The 15,167-nt window shown below is 44.6% G+C and overlaps 1 protein-coding gene across 1 annotated transcript; it reads right to left on the minus strand.

Moving 5' to 3' along the window:
• Positions 1–1,001: 1,001 nt before the first annotated feature.
• Positions 1,002–14,682, minus strand: LOC125884282 (DNA N6-methyl adenine demethylase-like). The gene is made up of 4 exons (XM_049569180.1): positions 14,449–14,682; positions 12,647–12,812; positions 9,479–10,540; positions 1,002–6,650 (listed from the first exon to the last, which is right to left on the minus strand). The coding sequence occupies exons 1-4, from the start codon at positions 14,496–14,498 to the stop codon at positions 6,603–6,605; spliced, it is 1,326 nt and encodes a 441-aa protein (XP_049425137.1). The 5' UTR covers positions 14,499–14,682; the 3' UTR covers positions 1,002–6,602.
• Between the last annotated feature and the right edge of the window lie 485 nt (positions 14,683–15,167).

Consider the following 15,167-nt stretch of genomic DNA (forward strand, 5'->3'; position numbering starts at 1 on the left):
ACAATCTATGTGTTAATGTGTGATCAGTAAATATGTTCAACAACCTCCACAAATACAAAAAACTTGTACTCAAAAAACTCAGAAACTCAAAAGACAGATCTGCAAAACACAAATTCCACGAATGAAACGATCTCTGTGAATACATTTAATTAATTCACGAATAAGTGAAAATCATTTGTGAATATCTTTCTAACTTTTAAATAGATATTTGTGAAACCAGTTTTTATTTGTGAATCTCAATCCTACGTCTTTTTTTTTTCAATTTGTTTGTTAGCAGATCTGTTTATGATTGCAAAATAGTTTTTTGAGTTTACAAATCTTTATTTATTCAATATTTACAGATTACATATTTACACACAGATTGTCGATCTGTTCTCTGTTCACACACTTAATATCTGATTGTCACAGTGCTTTTCCTGGGTTGACGTGAAACAATTCAACTTTTTGAATTTTTTTTTTAAGAATTTATTCAAAGTGTTCCAGTTCAACATTGTCATTATTTTCCCTAAATTACATTTCAGAGGAAATTATACGCCCATAAAACGAGGCGTTACTGTGTTTCATCTCTGTGTTTGTTTGTTTGTTTGTTTGTTTAGATGAATTAAAGCAACTTTATCTGCAGATTTATGTCACATTATGACAAAACATCAATCATTTACATCTCCGCTGGTTTTGTCAGAACTGACGGGTTGAAACTCTGCTGAGAGAGAACAGCCCCCCCACCTCCCTTTTTTCTCCCGCTCCATCAGGCCACGCCCACATTCTAGAACACTGGTGGTGGGCCATTGTTAGCGCTGTTGCCAGGCAACACGGCGCACCGTCGTCAGGGACAACCAGTCTTTCTCTCTCTCTCTCTCTCTCTCTCTCTCTCTGATACCAACACCATTACTGAGATGACAAGCCCACACACACACACACACACACACACATACACATACACATACACACACACACACACACACACACACACACACACACACAGCTTCCATCTTGTGGTGGCACATTTTCACACAAACACAAAAACATATTGTTCATTTTCATGCCTGCTCTCTCTCGTTTCACGCGCACACACACACACATGCACGCACGGTTTAGCATGATGCAATCACCTGACATCCATATTCCTCCAGTGTGCGTCTATCACACTCCGCAGCTCATCTTTGAAATGCTTTATTACAATTCAGCACATGAGGAGGTCACAGAGACAGAATACATGAGGAGGAGGAGGACGGACAGACACGCAAAACAAACGTCCCCTTCCTCCCTCTCAACCCACCCCGAGAGAAAGGAGACGTTTGGTTTCAGTTCCCACGGAGAGGCAGGGGAACGTTTTCCTCATGATACCCAAAAATAAAAGAAACAAATTAAAATAAAACATTTCCAACACGTCTGTGAGCGCAGACGCTCTGACACAGTGACGGCGCCAACTGAGATGTCGGTGGATCAACATCGTCTTCGGGGTTCAGCCTGCGGGGAATGTGAATGTCAGATTTTGCGGCAGCCGATCACGTAGATGTGGAGAGATTTTTGTGAAAACTCTGAGCTGCTGGTGGCTCCAGATGTAAAGATGGGGATCAACAAAGTCACTAGGATTCATCCTCTGGGGACCATGAACGTCTAAACCAAATTTCATGGAAGTCCATCCAGTTTGTTAACATAAAAACCAAATCAGCAATGTCCAGTTTTCCAGAAACTACGTCCTGGTTTCTCGGGACAACCACAGACCTGACTCAACAGTTTTCAGTGGGACCATTTCTTTCCAGTAAAAACTATTTACACCGAGGTCTGTGGATCACTACACTTCACTGCCACTAGGGGGAGCAATGTAATCTTACTTATTATAACCGTATATATAATAAGAATTTTAGAGGAAATTTTTCCAAACTGAACATCACATCCTCGTCAAACTGACAGAAATCTGGAGCAAGTCCAAGTGAAATAGTTTAAATAGCAGTCGTAGTCAGTTTTACAGCATCCCTGTTCAGCCTAGGACTTGTCAGGAGCTTCAGGTTATATGTAAAGGTCTCCAGACAACCAAATCACCAGAAAAAATGATGGTGTTGTACGTTTCTGCAAACCACTGACTGCTGTTAACATTTATATGTTATTATAAAGTGAATATGTTTTGGCTTAAAATACCCCGTTTGGTTTTGGTGACACAATCATGGCTGTAATTGTGCCAGTGTCTCACCAAACACAGTTTTAGTGGCATAATCGCTGCTGGACATGTTGCCGCTGTCTTGACAAAAAACACCCAGTTTTGATGCCACTGTTGCAGCTGGAAATACCGCAAGGTATCGCGAGAAAACACCCAGTTATGGGGCCACAATCGCTGCTCGAAATATCACAGTGTCTGACTACAAAATGCTCAGTTTTGGTGGCACAATTGCTGCTGGAAATGCTGCAGATGTCTTGATATGAAACATCAAGTTTTGGCACCACGGTTGCTGTTGGAAAAACCACAATGTCTCATGAGAAAATAACCCAGTTTTGGTGCAACAAGCACCGTTGGAAATTCTGCCGATGTCTCACTAAAACATAGCCTGATTTAGGGACACACGTCCGGCTATAAAACTGTGTCTTGCCAAAAAACACCCAGTTTTGGCGCCACAACGTTGATATGATATGTATGGAGTGTACAAATGTAACCTGTTGGTGGTTTGCCGAAACATAAAATGCCAACTGTCTCCGGTGACTGGGCTGCTCAGGAACATTGCATATTCATGCTGGCTATCATTTATTGAGGGAAGACTTTTTGCGTTTTTTAAGAACGGAATTTTAGACTGAACATCTTTGTATATTTAAAAAGGTACCACAGGACATGTTGGGGCGTTATCTCAGAGGTAGGCCCACAGACGTGCTGGAAATTACATGTTTTTAGTGTGGAATGTTCTGATCTGATCTCGCTCAGTTCAGTTCGGTTCCTTTTAGTCCAAGGGTTCAGCTCAGAGGCTTCCCAAAAGATCCAGAGGTTCCCTGTGAGTTCCCACACTGCATTTAAACTGCAGGTGGATTCTCCTGTTTCCTGTTGGTCACCATGTGGTACAGTCCGCAGTGATACAAGAACACAGAAACTGGTTCTGAACTCTCTGTGAGGTCCTGGTGAAGGTTTGGCCAATACAACTCTGAACACCTCTGTTTGGGACCAGAGGTGCCAATTTAGAGCCAATATTCAAAGTGAAACTCTTTACACTGTCCTTTGTGGAGACAGAAATGACAAACCTTCAACTGCAACCATTTACGCAAATACAAAAATACAACAAAGTGAGTTTTTCCAGTCTGCTTTAGTTCATATAAAACCATCTGGAAGTATGACTGCGCCCTGAGAACTTTCCATTGAAATCCAGACAGATAAAACAAAATCAGACGTTCGACTGCTCCTTCAGGCAGAGGAGTAAATTGATAAATAAATTCTGAAACACCAGATTCCATGAGAAGGGGATCAGCTCTGGACCATCGAGAGAGTTGAGAAGCAGATCAAGTCGTACCAGCATGAACACAGCCCAGTAAAAATCAATCAAGGTGCCTTTTAAGTTCTTGAGGAGGAGGTAGACAGAAGAGACAGATAACAGTGATGTGGTAATTGTAGTCCTACTGTGGTGAAGTTGTAGTCCTTAATAACAGTCCTGGATCACTTCCTGCCGAGGTCAGTTTGTATTCCCTCTGCGGTTAAGTTTTTTCCTTTGAGGTTAACTTGTCGTCCAGTTTTGGTCAAACTGTGATAGTTTCTGTGGTGATAGCAGTGGTCCACTTGACGCCTGAATCTTCCTGGTTTGGCTACGATGGGGTTTGTGGTTTGCTAGGAGGAGGAAGAAGAGGAAGGAGGAGACAGTTTGATCACAGATGGTGAAGGCTGTCGGAGAGGATACAAGCTAAATACCACTTTTATGACATCTGGGACAGATGGTAGAGGTGGAAACATTATTATGTTTACGACTTTATTAGTCAACTCAAGACAGTTGATTACGGAGTTGGTTGTGAAAGGGTTAACAATACTGAGCACTGGGGATATAACAGTAGATCACCTTGAGTGATGGGCTTTTGCTGACAGGAGAGGTCTGTTGTTTGGTTTTCATTTACCTAATTCTTGATTAACCGGAATGGCACTTGAAGGGCACAGACTTATCTCGAAATATTAACACAAGTGGAAAAAAATGTGTGTATCTGCGCTGTGATTCGGATCTGCTGCAAAAGATAGTGGGCCCTCACTCAGCACATGCTACACCCTTCCACCAGGTTTCATGAAAATCAGACCACTAGTTTTCCCGTAATACTGCTGCCGAACAGACCGAACCAAACCAAAAGGTGTAAGTAAATATGTATCTGACACATAAACAGAAATAACAGCTTCAGCTACTAAATTTGATACACAGCTACTTGATCCAAACAAGAGTAGAGTTCAGTTAAAGATGAATTAGATTTTGATCCTCTTCATCTGGCACCGATCCAGTAAAAATATGCCTGGTTCAACCCCTGATACTGATCCTTAGGATATAACATGAACGTGACATTAAGGGCTTGTGATAAAGGTGTGTTCAGAGCTTTCCAGACATAGAAAAATGCTTTATTTTTGTTTGGTTTTCAGTGCCAAGTCAGATTAATCTGAGCTTTCCGAAAACAAATTCCTTCCAAGTCAGAATTCTCACTTAGTTGTTGATGTGCACATTATTTACACATCAGAAACAGGTCATTAGTAGGGATATCCCAATCATGTTTTTCTGGACCTGATCCCGATCTTATCCTGTATTGATATCGAGTCCGACTTGATACTTATGTTAACCTAAATCTTGATTCACCAGAAGGGCACTCAGAGAGCGCAGCCTCCGCCAAGACCAAATACCCTACCTTGCAATTTTAACGAAAGTGGAATATAATTTCTTTATCAACCCCGTGATTCGGATTCGTCTTTGGACCAAGTTTCATGAAAATCAGACCGGACGTTTTTTCCATTACCCTACTGACTGATAAAAAATCAGAACAAAGGAGGTAAATATGTCTCTGACACAGTCACGGAAATAACAGCTGTGGCTATTAAATTTGACACACCTTATTATTAACAAGCTACTTGATCCCAGGGTTCAGTAAAGAAAAGATCTGATTTTGATTGGCTTTCAACTTTAGGGTGAATAAATAAATAAATGTGCCTGGATCCGCCCCTTGGACATATCCAATATAACGTGAACATCATATTAAGGGCTTGGGAAAAAATTGCATGTATTGCCTCCCAAACATATTAAAATGCTTTGTTTTTGTTTGGTTTTCAGTTCCAGGTCTAATAAATTTGAGCTTTCTCAAAAACTTCCCAATTGTAATTCTGACTTGGGTGTTGATATGAACGCTATTTAAAAGTCAGAAACAGGCAATTTGTGAGGTTATCCCAATCATGTTTTTCTGGCCCTGATCTAAGTCTTGTAATATTGGGGACGGGATACTTATATTTACCTAAATCTTTATTAAGTAGAAGAGCAATTAGAGAGTGCAGACTTCCAACAAGGCCAAGTGCCCTATCTCGCAATGTTGACATGAGATGAATACAACATTTGTGTTACAAACCATTGGCACTGTTTCACATCCTGTTGACTTTTATTTGTTGACTCCTCCAGTTGCAAGAGATTTGGATACGACTATATAATGTTCAGTAGCGTGAATAAAACTTGACTTGGTGATCCTGTCACCTTCAGTGTGACCAAACGACTGGACTCTGTGGATCCATCAAGGCTACATAAGCTACATCAAGCTGAGGTAAACGTCGTGTTCAGGTTCATGTTCAGGGCTGTAGTTTGTTATCGATGCTGCCCCGTCTTTACCAGCACAGAGCGGTCACACAAACCCAAACTTTTACCAACCTTCTTTTTCAAATCTGACATCCGCTGGTGACAAGTAGCTAAAGAACAGTCTTTCTGTTACTGGCTGATCTTTGGTACCATGTGGAGTGACCAGATGTCTATAAAACTTTACATATTCGTCTCCAAGGACCAGCCAATCAAATACAATGCTCTGTTTTTCACCAGTAGATGTCAGGCTTCACATGGATTCAGGGATGAGGAGTTTGTGCCTCTTGAACTCTTTCAAACCATGACACACTTGTCTCCCATCGAGTGACGGATCTCAAGATGACACTATTTTTCACAGTTTAGCTAGGTAGCTACTTAATTCGGCCTGTTCTCAAACCCGCCTACTAGACTTGACGCTAACTGTAGCGTTATGTGGTGCTAACGTGCAAAAACAGCATTTCTAGAGTTGAGAAAACCTGTGCGCATCTATCTGAGGGCTGAGTTTTGACCTGCAAACAAGTTCAGGAAAACATGACAATTATGACATCATCATCAACAAATTCTGAATGGTCAATCCCTGTTGGCTGTGACCAAACTGCCCCCTCTACCTCTGCCCTCCTAGCTGGTTCCCTGTTCCAGTTGAGGTGGGATTTGTAGTCTTGCAGTCATCCACACAGTATGAAATTGTAATCCTGTTGCAAAGTGTCTGGTTCAAATCCAGAAGTTGTAGTCCTTGTTTTTAAATTCATCCAAGCTGGATTTATGGTCCATATGTGTTGGTGACTTCCTGTTGGGCCTCGAGCTGCGACTCTGTTGGCGAAGGGAAGGTTAGAAGAACCAACGAAATGCCTCGCCGGTCGGGACAGAGGGCGGCCGCTAAGAATAAGAGACAAAAAAGAAGTGAGAGAGAGAAGTTGGTCTTGACTAGCTGCAGCGTTTATTCATGAACAAGCTGACTTCACACTGTACATTTACAACTACTTCACAACTTCACCGCTAACTTTCCTCATGCTTTGTTCGCCAACATCCATCTGCTCTGAGTGCATCCACCGTCACACACTCACCATGCCTACAATCTGACATGTGAGGTAATGAAGCTGATACAGTAACAAGTGGGCGTGCACAGTATGTGTGTGCATCTTTTCGTTGATGGTTATTGGTTAGAATTCTGCGAACTCCAACCATCAGTCAAGATGACTGCTAGCATTACTTTTATGAAGCAGTTATGACGCGTCTTTCTGTTGCGCTTTTTTCTGATGGCCAAAGTCTCAGATGCCCGATGACTGTATAGCCGCTGCCAACAATTTACTCGCTCTCAATCAGTACAAACAGGGTTCTACGGCCAGTAGCGTTGCTTTCATATAGCAGTTACAATGTGTTTTCGTTGTGCCTTTTCTTTGTCCGCCAGAGTGTCAAATGGCCCAACGATTTTACACGCCACTGCCAACAATTTACCCACGGTCAATAAAAACAAACAGGGTTCTACAGCCAATAGCGTTACATTCATATAGCAGTTAGAACGTGTTTCTGTTGTGCCTTTACTCCGTCCACTAAAGTGTCAGAGGGCCGACAATTTTACACGCCACTGCCAATAGTTTACCCCATTTGGCAGTGGTAGGTGCTAACCTCAGCTCAGACCCTGAATGGATGTTCATGCTGCCCTGTTGTGCTGAGTTGGGTTATTTAACATGAATCAATCGATGGGTTGCAGTACGGGGGTGATCACAGTGAAATGAGACGCGAGAGACGTGGACGCTTCAAAGACGCTTGAAACTCTGGAAGCGCTTATTCAATAGTTGCTAGCTACTGGCGTCTGATGCTCAAAAAAGTTGAAAATATTTTAACTTTTCAGCATCTACAAAAACACGCATCTAAAAAGACGCTTGAACGCCGGTTAGACGCGCCGTATTATAGGAAAACAATGGTTTTACTGGCGTTGCATTTCTAGCGTTTCATCTCGGTGTGATCGCTCCCTTAGACGTGCATTGTTAGACGCGCGTAGACACTGAAAAGTTAAAATATTTTCAACTTTTTGAGCGTCAGACGCCAGCTAGCGCGCATTGAATAAGCGCTTCCAGCGTTTCAAGTATCTTTGAAGCGTCCGCGTCTCTAGCGTCTCATTTCTGTGTGATCACCCCTCAGTGGAAGAAGTACTCAGATGTTTAAGTGAAGTAAAAACAGTAGTACCACACTGTAGAAGTACTCTGTTACAAGTAAAAGTCCTGCATTCAAAAGAAAAAGTACAAAAGTTTTTGCATCAAAATTTGCTTGAAGTAAAGCTTCCAATTATGCACATTAACACATATTATGATACATATTATATTACTGTATTATTAGATTATTATAATTAAAAAAAGGTGAAAGTAGCAAAATAAGAAAAAATAAGTTTCTGGGGCATGCTGCTTTCTATTTCAAAATATCACACACAACACCTCCATTTGACAAATTATCATCAAAAATGAGAATTAAAAGAAAAAGTCTTGTATCAACATTAGTACTTCCACAGGTAGAAAAAGAGTCCTGGAACAGGTTTTAAAACACAAGTGCGCCCAAAGTTATCCACGCAAAAAACTGCATGTGCACTAGTTACATCACGTGTTACAACTGAAAAACTTTAATCACGCAAGAGCGCCAAATTTAGGCCAAAGCAAGTGTCAAGGGCTCAAATTGAAGCTTATCGACATGGGAAGTCTTCTATGTACAGCTATGAAAGAAAACTATGGTGGAGTGTTCCTTTAAACGTCTGGATTTCACTTTAAAGAGTCAGGGGTCAGTCAGAGACAAGGTGTCCTATAAAACATAACTTTAACTTGTTTAAAAAAAACACCCAGAGGGCTTTGCTGCTCATTTCACAAACTTTCTGATTGGCTGTCAGGTCGACATCAAAGAGGACGGAAGAGGGATGAGGCAAGAGTGTGAAACCACCTGCTAACACACACACACACACACACACACACACACACACACACACACACACCGAACACAGTGTGATGCACTCAGATACATACATTCACATACAGTATAACACACACACACATGCACGCGCACACAAACACACACAGTGCTGTCACTTGCCGCTAGCCTCCACAGGTCCAATTAGTGTGTAATTGAGGGAGATTATGGCGGCTAATTCACTGTCTCACACACACACACACGCACACACACACACCACGTTTCAAGATGTGTGTTCATGCCACATGTGTGTGTTGATGCTGAGGGAATAATTAGTGAGAGTTTGTGGAGACTCCCACAGGGAGAGTGTGTGTGTGTGTGTGTGTGTGTGTGTGTGTGATATATATAGAGTCATCAGTGAGGTCGAACGCTGGTGTCAATTAATTATTGATCGCCACTAATTCTTACTGCACGCACGCACACACACACACAGTGGATAACAAATATTCTCCTTTCTCTCTCAGTCACTTGTTTTATCACTGTGAATCAGTGGAGAGAGTGTGTGTGTGTGTGTGTGTGTTGGCAGACTGCCAGACCTCAGCAGGGACCGAGCGCTCGCTTTTCACCACCCACCATCTGCACAGCGTTCACACACACACTCAGCAGGGTGAGCGATGCCTTCCAGCTCGCGCCTCGCTGGCAGTCATCTGGGTTAAGTGAGCCAGGACACACACACATTCACAGACGCACACACAAACGCACACACAAACGCGCTCTTCCTGTGAGTGTGTTTCCTGTGCGTGCGGCCTCACCTCCAGCGGCCCCCCTCCTCCCCCTGGCTTCTTCTTCAGCTCTTCGCACTTCCTGAACTTGCAGATCTGGTGACCCGTCTTCCTGTTGCGGCACGACGAGCAGACGCCGCAGTTGATCAGCCGCCTGCACGGCCCGCACACGCCGCACCGCTTCCTCTTCCTCTTGGCTACGGCTCCAGATGACGAAGACGATGTGGACGATGACAGGGCCACGCCCCCGGCCGTCACACCTGACGATGATGGCGAGGAGGACGAAGGGCAGGGGGAGGAGTTGGCGTGCTGCTGGCAGTCCGTTAGCGCCCGCTGGCTGCTGGTCATCTGGAAGGCGCTGCCAGCGTCTGAGATTCCACCCCCCGCTGAGCCCATCGCCATTACAATGACCCCGGGGGGTAATCCCAGCCCCCCCAGGAAGCTACTACCCATCACCCCTCCACCATTGCAGCTCGCACTCTCTGATAGGCCCATCATGTCCGGGTGGGTGTGTCCCTGTTTGTTCATGACGCCACAGTCCGCCCCGCCGCCATAACCAGGGAGGAAGTTCCCGTTGTTAGGTGTCATGGGGTGATGGTGTGCCGTTCCCTGTGTGACAGGAAGTGAGGAGGCAGTATGTCCGTGTTTTTCAGCTCCTCCCCCCTCACCGCCCCCTCCGCCGCCTCCTCCCCCTCCGGACCCCCCGCCGCCCTGGTGCATGCTGGTACTGTGGGGGTGTGACGAGGTCATGTGCCCTGGTGTCGCCGAGGGGTGATGGTGAGGGTGGTGGTGATGATGATGCGTTGGGGCAGGTTTGGGCCGGCCCCAGAACATGGCCGCCGGGTGGTTCATGTTCACGTTCATGTTCATATTGTCGTGGCAACCCCAGGGCGCCGTCGCCATGGCGCCCAGCCTGGCAGCGGGGGGGAAAATGGGGGCGGCGGCCGCCAAACGGGCCGCCAGCTTGGCAGACTGAGGGAAGTTTGTGACGTTCATGTTCATGTTGACATTGGTTTTGTAGAAGCTGGCGATGGACGAACGGTAGCGGTCCATCTCTGTGGTGTAGTCCAGCATCGGAGCCAAACTGGACACCTGCAAGGCACACTGTCGTCATCATCATCATCATCATCATCCACAGAGATCAATATACAAATACAATACTGAATCAATACGCACAGATGTAATGTTGGTGCCAATAGAAGTGCGTATCAGTACTCAATACCTTCAACATATCAACCGAAATAACCTGGTGCCAAGAAGAACCGAAACGGCTCTGGTCAAAAGATTCCTACATTCGATCCTTTTCCCCACTCAGGCAGCAGGTACGACCCACACAGCCTGTGGTGTGGTAAACTTGGGTGCAGTGTATTTGACCAAGTTGGCAGTTCAGTTTGACGAGATGCCACCAAAACCTTCAAAAGTATGGCGATACAACAGACCTTTGGAGTCTGTTGGCATTTCATGCAACTGAATGCTTCTAATCACATTGTGGATGTTAAATGAAGAGGAAAAAAATGGTAACAGATGGAGTTGTGTATCGGTATCGGAGTCACTTTGAGGGAGCTAGTATCATACATTTTTTAAGTGATATCCAGGCCTTGGGGCCAGTCCCAAAGGTCCAACCTGTACTTTTTAACAGAGCTTGAAATCTCAGCACCTGTTGAGGTAACAGAGAACAGAGCAGAGATGTTCCACAACACCTGTGAATGCAGCTGTGCTGCCATACTGAAAAATTCATATTCTGGTATTTCCCAGGAATTCTTGCCAAAATCTGATCCAACTTCCTTTAAAAAAAAACTGAACTAAAACCAGGTTTGTCAGCTGGTAGCACCGATTATTGCTGCCTTCAATAAATCATAATATTGACATGCAGCCTGGTAAGATATATGATCTGACCCTGATGGATTTTAGTGAGTTATTAGAGAAATGACGAGAGAGAAAAAGACAACAATATACAATAAACGTCTCTTTGTGATATGACATCTTTTTGGTTTTCCTTTAGCAAAGTTGTGGATAGTGCACCGCAGTGATGTAATGGTTAGCATGGTTAATGTCGCCTCACAGCAAGAGGGTTCCTGGTTCAAACTCGGGAGGGAGCCCTTCCATGCGGAATATGCATGTTCTCAGCGTGGGTTTCCTCCAGGTGCTCTGACATGTTCTCCCCGTGTCAGCGTGGGTTTCCTCCAGGTGCTCCAGCTTCCTCCCACAGTCCAACGACATGCAGGTTAATTGGTGACTCTAAATTGTCCGTAGGTGTGAATGTGAGTGTGAATGGTTGTCTGTCTCTATGTGTCAGCCCTGTGATAGTCTGGTGACCTGTCCAGGGTGAACCCTGCCTCTCACCCAGTGTCAGCTGGGATAGGCTCCAGCATCCCCACGACCCTCAAGAGGATAAGCGGTTACGGAAATGAATGAATTAATGAAAGTTGTGCATAGTTCCTGGTTCTTTTTGGTACCTGGTTCTTTCTGGTGCCTGGTTCTTTCTGGTGCCTGGTTCTTTTTTGGTACCTAGTATGTTTTTTTGGTACCTGGTTCCTTTTTTGGTGTATGTTTTGTTTTGGTGGTATGTTGTTTTTTTTTTTTGGTACCTAGTATGTTTTCTGTGGTACCTGATTCTTTCTGGTGCCGGGTTCCTTTTTTGGTACCTCGTATGTTTTTTGTGGTACCTGGTTCTTTCTGGTGCCGGGTCCTTTTTTGGTACCTCATATGTTTTTTTGGTACCTCGTATGTTTTTTTGTGGTACCTGATTCTTTCTGGTGCCTGGTTCCTTTTTGGTACCTTGTATGTTCTTTTTGGTACCTGGTTCATTTGTTGGTACCTGGTTCTTTCTGGTGCCTGGTTCCTTTTTGGTACCTTGTATGTTCTTTTTGGTACCTGGTACTTTTTTTGGTACCTTGTTTTCTCTGATGCTTGGTTCTTTTTGGTACCTGGTTCATTTGTTGGTACCTGGTTCTGTTGTAAAAATGACTGAATAACTCTTTATTTTCTGAGGAACAGGAGGTTGTGGCAGTTTAGTTAAAAACTCTACCCAAGTACAACGACTGTTGAGTTACATAAACAGTGAGCGTTCATATGAGCTCTTCTTTGCTGAACTTGGACATGTTTCTGTGAGGTCATCAGATTTCCCTCGAACCTCCCTTTGAGCCATGTCGACGCCTAACACTCACTCCAACGTTAAAAAGTCAAATGACAACTCACCTGTCCCTGTCCACCGTAACCATGGTGATTCGGGTGATGGTGGGAGGGGGCGGAGCTTCTCTGGAGCATTGAGGAGAGGTCGCTCTCCACGCACACGCCGCTCGTCATGCCTGACATGACCTCACCCTCGCTCACAGCTGGTCCTGTGTGGTCGACACGTTTTGCTCTGTGAACAAAAACAGAGAAATGAAATTAGAAATTAAAGTAGATTTTTATCATTCTGCATCATTTTTTATTGTTGACTTGCTAGATTTGCGACTGTCACGGAGATTTCCCATCATGCAACTGACGTATCAGCCTTTTTTACAGTTTAAGTTTTATCCTCTCCACTCTGTATTCAATCAGCTTCATCTCTTCTTCTTTGATGTCTGAGGAAAAATCTTTAAACATTTAAATTTAAGTCACAATCAAAGCAAATGCTATGATGGCACCATCTCCCTTCAATGTCGGTCGACATGCCCCCAGTTTGGAGAAGCAGACAGGCGTACCACCACAGAAGCTAAACAATGCATAGCTGTTGACTGGGTGAATAGCAAAACGTATTTTAGCCACATTAAAAAATATTAGTATCAGTTAAAGTGTACGATATATTGAGGGTATTTTCACCTCTTTATCTTGCCATCAGACAGCCCTTTCCTTGAGGAGCTGAAGGCGTTATATCGCTCTCTTCACAGCCAGACCCCAGTGAGAAATTTTACTAGGCTGACTACAGGAGCTGCTGATCTACCACTGCCTCCATCACTTAGTTTTTTCTGTTGCAGTTGTAAAATACCACCGCTTCGTCAGTGACTTCGACGTCAGACACCGACACCAAAAGTGGTGTCAGTTTGAAACGCTGACGGTAATGATGTCATATAAGGAGCTGGAAAGTCCCTATAGGACGGGTGGGAGGGGTAGTGGACGGGTCCCACAAACCCCAGACTTTCGCCTGGGAGCCGGATGTTTGCTTCCTGTACGAATGTTGAGCCAAATTGTGATGTTTTTCGTAACCTAACCGCGTGCTTTTGTTGCACGGCATGAATTGCGATGTCGTCCTGGAGCGTCAATAACAAACGCAGGAGGACAGCAAGTAATATGTAGACATGAACGGCACAGACCAAGCAGCGATATGTGACGACTTGGGATAAGAACAGGTTGGTTACTGTGTGACTGGTGTTTTAAAGGGTTCATTCAGATTCACTGAAGTATTCACCAACAACACAAACTAACTAGCTGATTGAAGCAGCGGTAGACCAACAGCTCCCGTGTTCAGAGAGCTAAAACTACTGATGGAGTCTGGTGTTTTTGATGAAAGCATAAATGAGAAAGGACTTCCCCGTCGGAGAGGGCTGTCTGACAGAAAGATAAAGCAGTGAATATACTCTGAATACAACGAACACTTAAACTGACGTTGATTCTTTAAGGTGGCTAAAACACGTTTTGCTGCTGCCCCTATCCACAGCAGTACATTGCTCAGCTTCTGTGGCAGTGCTCCTGTCTGCTTCTCCAAACTGCACACCTCCATGAGTGCCTCAAACAACCCCACAACAAAAAAATCCAAACTATCCCTTAAACCTGCAGAGATGAGTTATTGATATCTAATGAAACTGTGCTCAGTTCACCTTCAGTCCAAAGTCAAACCCACAAAACTTACAACAACAAAAGACTCCTGAACAAAAGCCGGCTGGCATCACGGGCCGCGCAACTTCCTGTCGCGACAATGAAAACTAAAGGCAGAAACAAAAAAGAAGAAGAGGAGGTGCAACACTGAGACATACCTCCTTTTATATAAAAGCTAACTGATTTAATTAAGAGTTTCTAACTGGGTTACTCTGCTCCTTTTCTCCCTCCTCGTCGATTGAAGCGCGGTCATTATTTCTGATTCTCCGCCAGGTTTCGAGGTCACAGTTGAACTAGATCAAACTCTGAGCGCTGACAGGTTGACGTCCACAACCTGCGTCCAGGTGGAGGTGACGTCAGGGAGGAACGGAGGGAAACTTCTGTGTCTCTGTAAATGTAAATACCTGAGAGGATGGTTATCACACTGTTGCATCTGATCTGAGACCTTCGCCACGCTGACCTCTGACCTCTGACCTCCGCGTGCGCGTACACACACACACACACACACAGTGACTAATGTGACTGTGAAGCACTCGCTGCCTTTGTGAATGTGTGTGTGCACAACAAACAGACTGAAAAAGAGATGTGTGAAGGAGTGTGAAATGTGTGTGTGCCAGAGAAGGAAGCAGAAAGTGTGTGTGTGTGTGTGTGTGTGTGTGTGTGTGTGTGTGTGTATTTGTAGCAGAAACAAAACGTGTGCCGCTCTGAGAAGAGATTGTGTCTGTGTGATGTGCGTGTGTGTGCATGAGCGCAGCCAGTGTGAAAATGTGTGTGTGTCTTCTGGCGCCCCCCCACCACCACCTCCTCCTTCCATCACAACCCCCCCCCCCCCACCTTCCTCCCTCGAGGCGTAACTAATTACCCTGTCTGGTCAACCGGGCCGGCGCGAGCTCCGACAGAAGGTCACGGTGGCCACCGGCCG

This window comes from Epinephelus fuscoguttatus, linkage group LG23 (genome assembly GCF_011397635.1).
Source record: "Epinephelus fuscoguttatus linkage group LG23, E.fuscoguttatus.final_Chr_v1".
NCBI classification, from domain to species: domain Eukaryota; kingdom Metazoa; phylum Chordata; class Actinopteri; order Perciformes; family Serranidae; genus Epinephelus; species Epinephelus fuscoguttatus.

What these genes read in the sequence shown, in the direction of transcription:
- LOC125884282 (XM_049569180.1), bottom strand. Translation starts at nt 14,498, where the DNA reads ATGACCGCGCTTCAATCGACGAGGAGGGAGAAAAGGAGCAGAGTAACC. An exon ending in AAAAGGAGCAGAGTAACCCA is followed by an intron (nt 12,813 to 14,448) that starts GTTAGAAACTCT and finishes TTTTGTTCACAG; the next exon opens with AGCAAAACGTGTCGACCACA. An exon ending in GTTACGGTGGACAGGGACAG is followed by an intron (nt 10,541 to 12,646) that starts GTGAGTTGTCAT and finishes TGTGCCTTGCAG; the next exon opens with GTGTCCAGTTTGGCTCCGAT.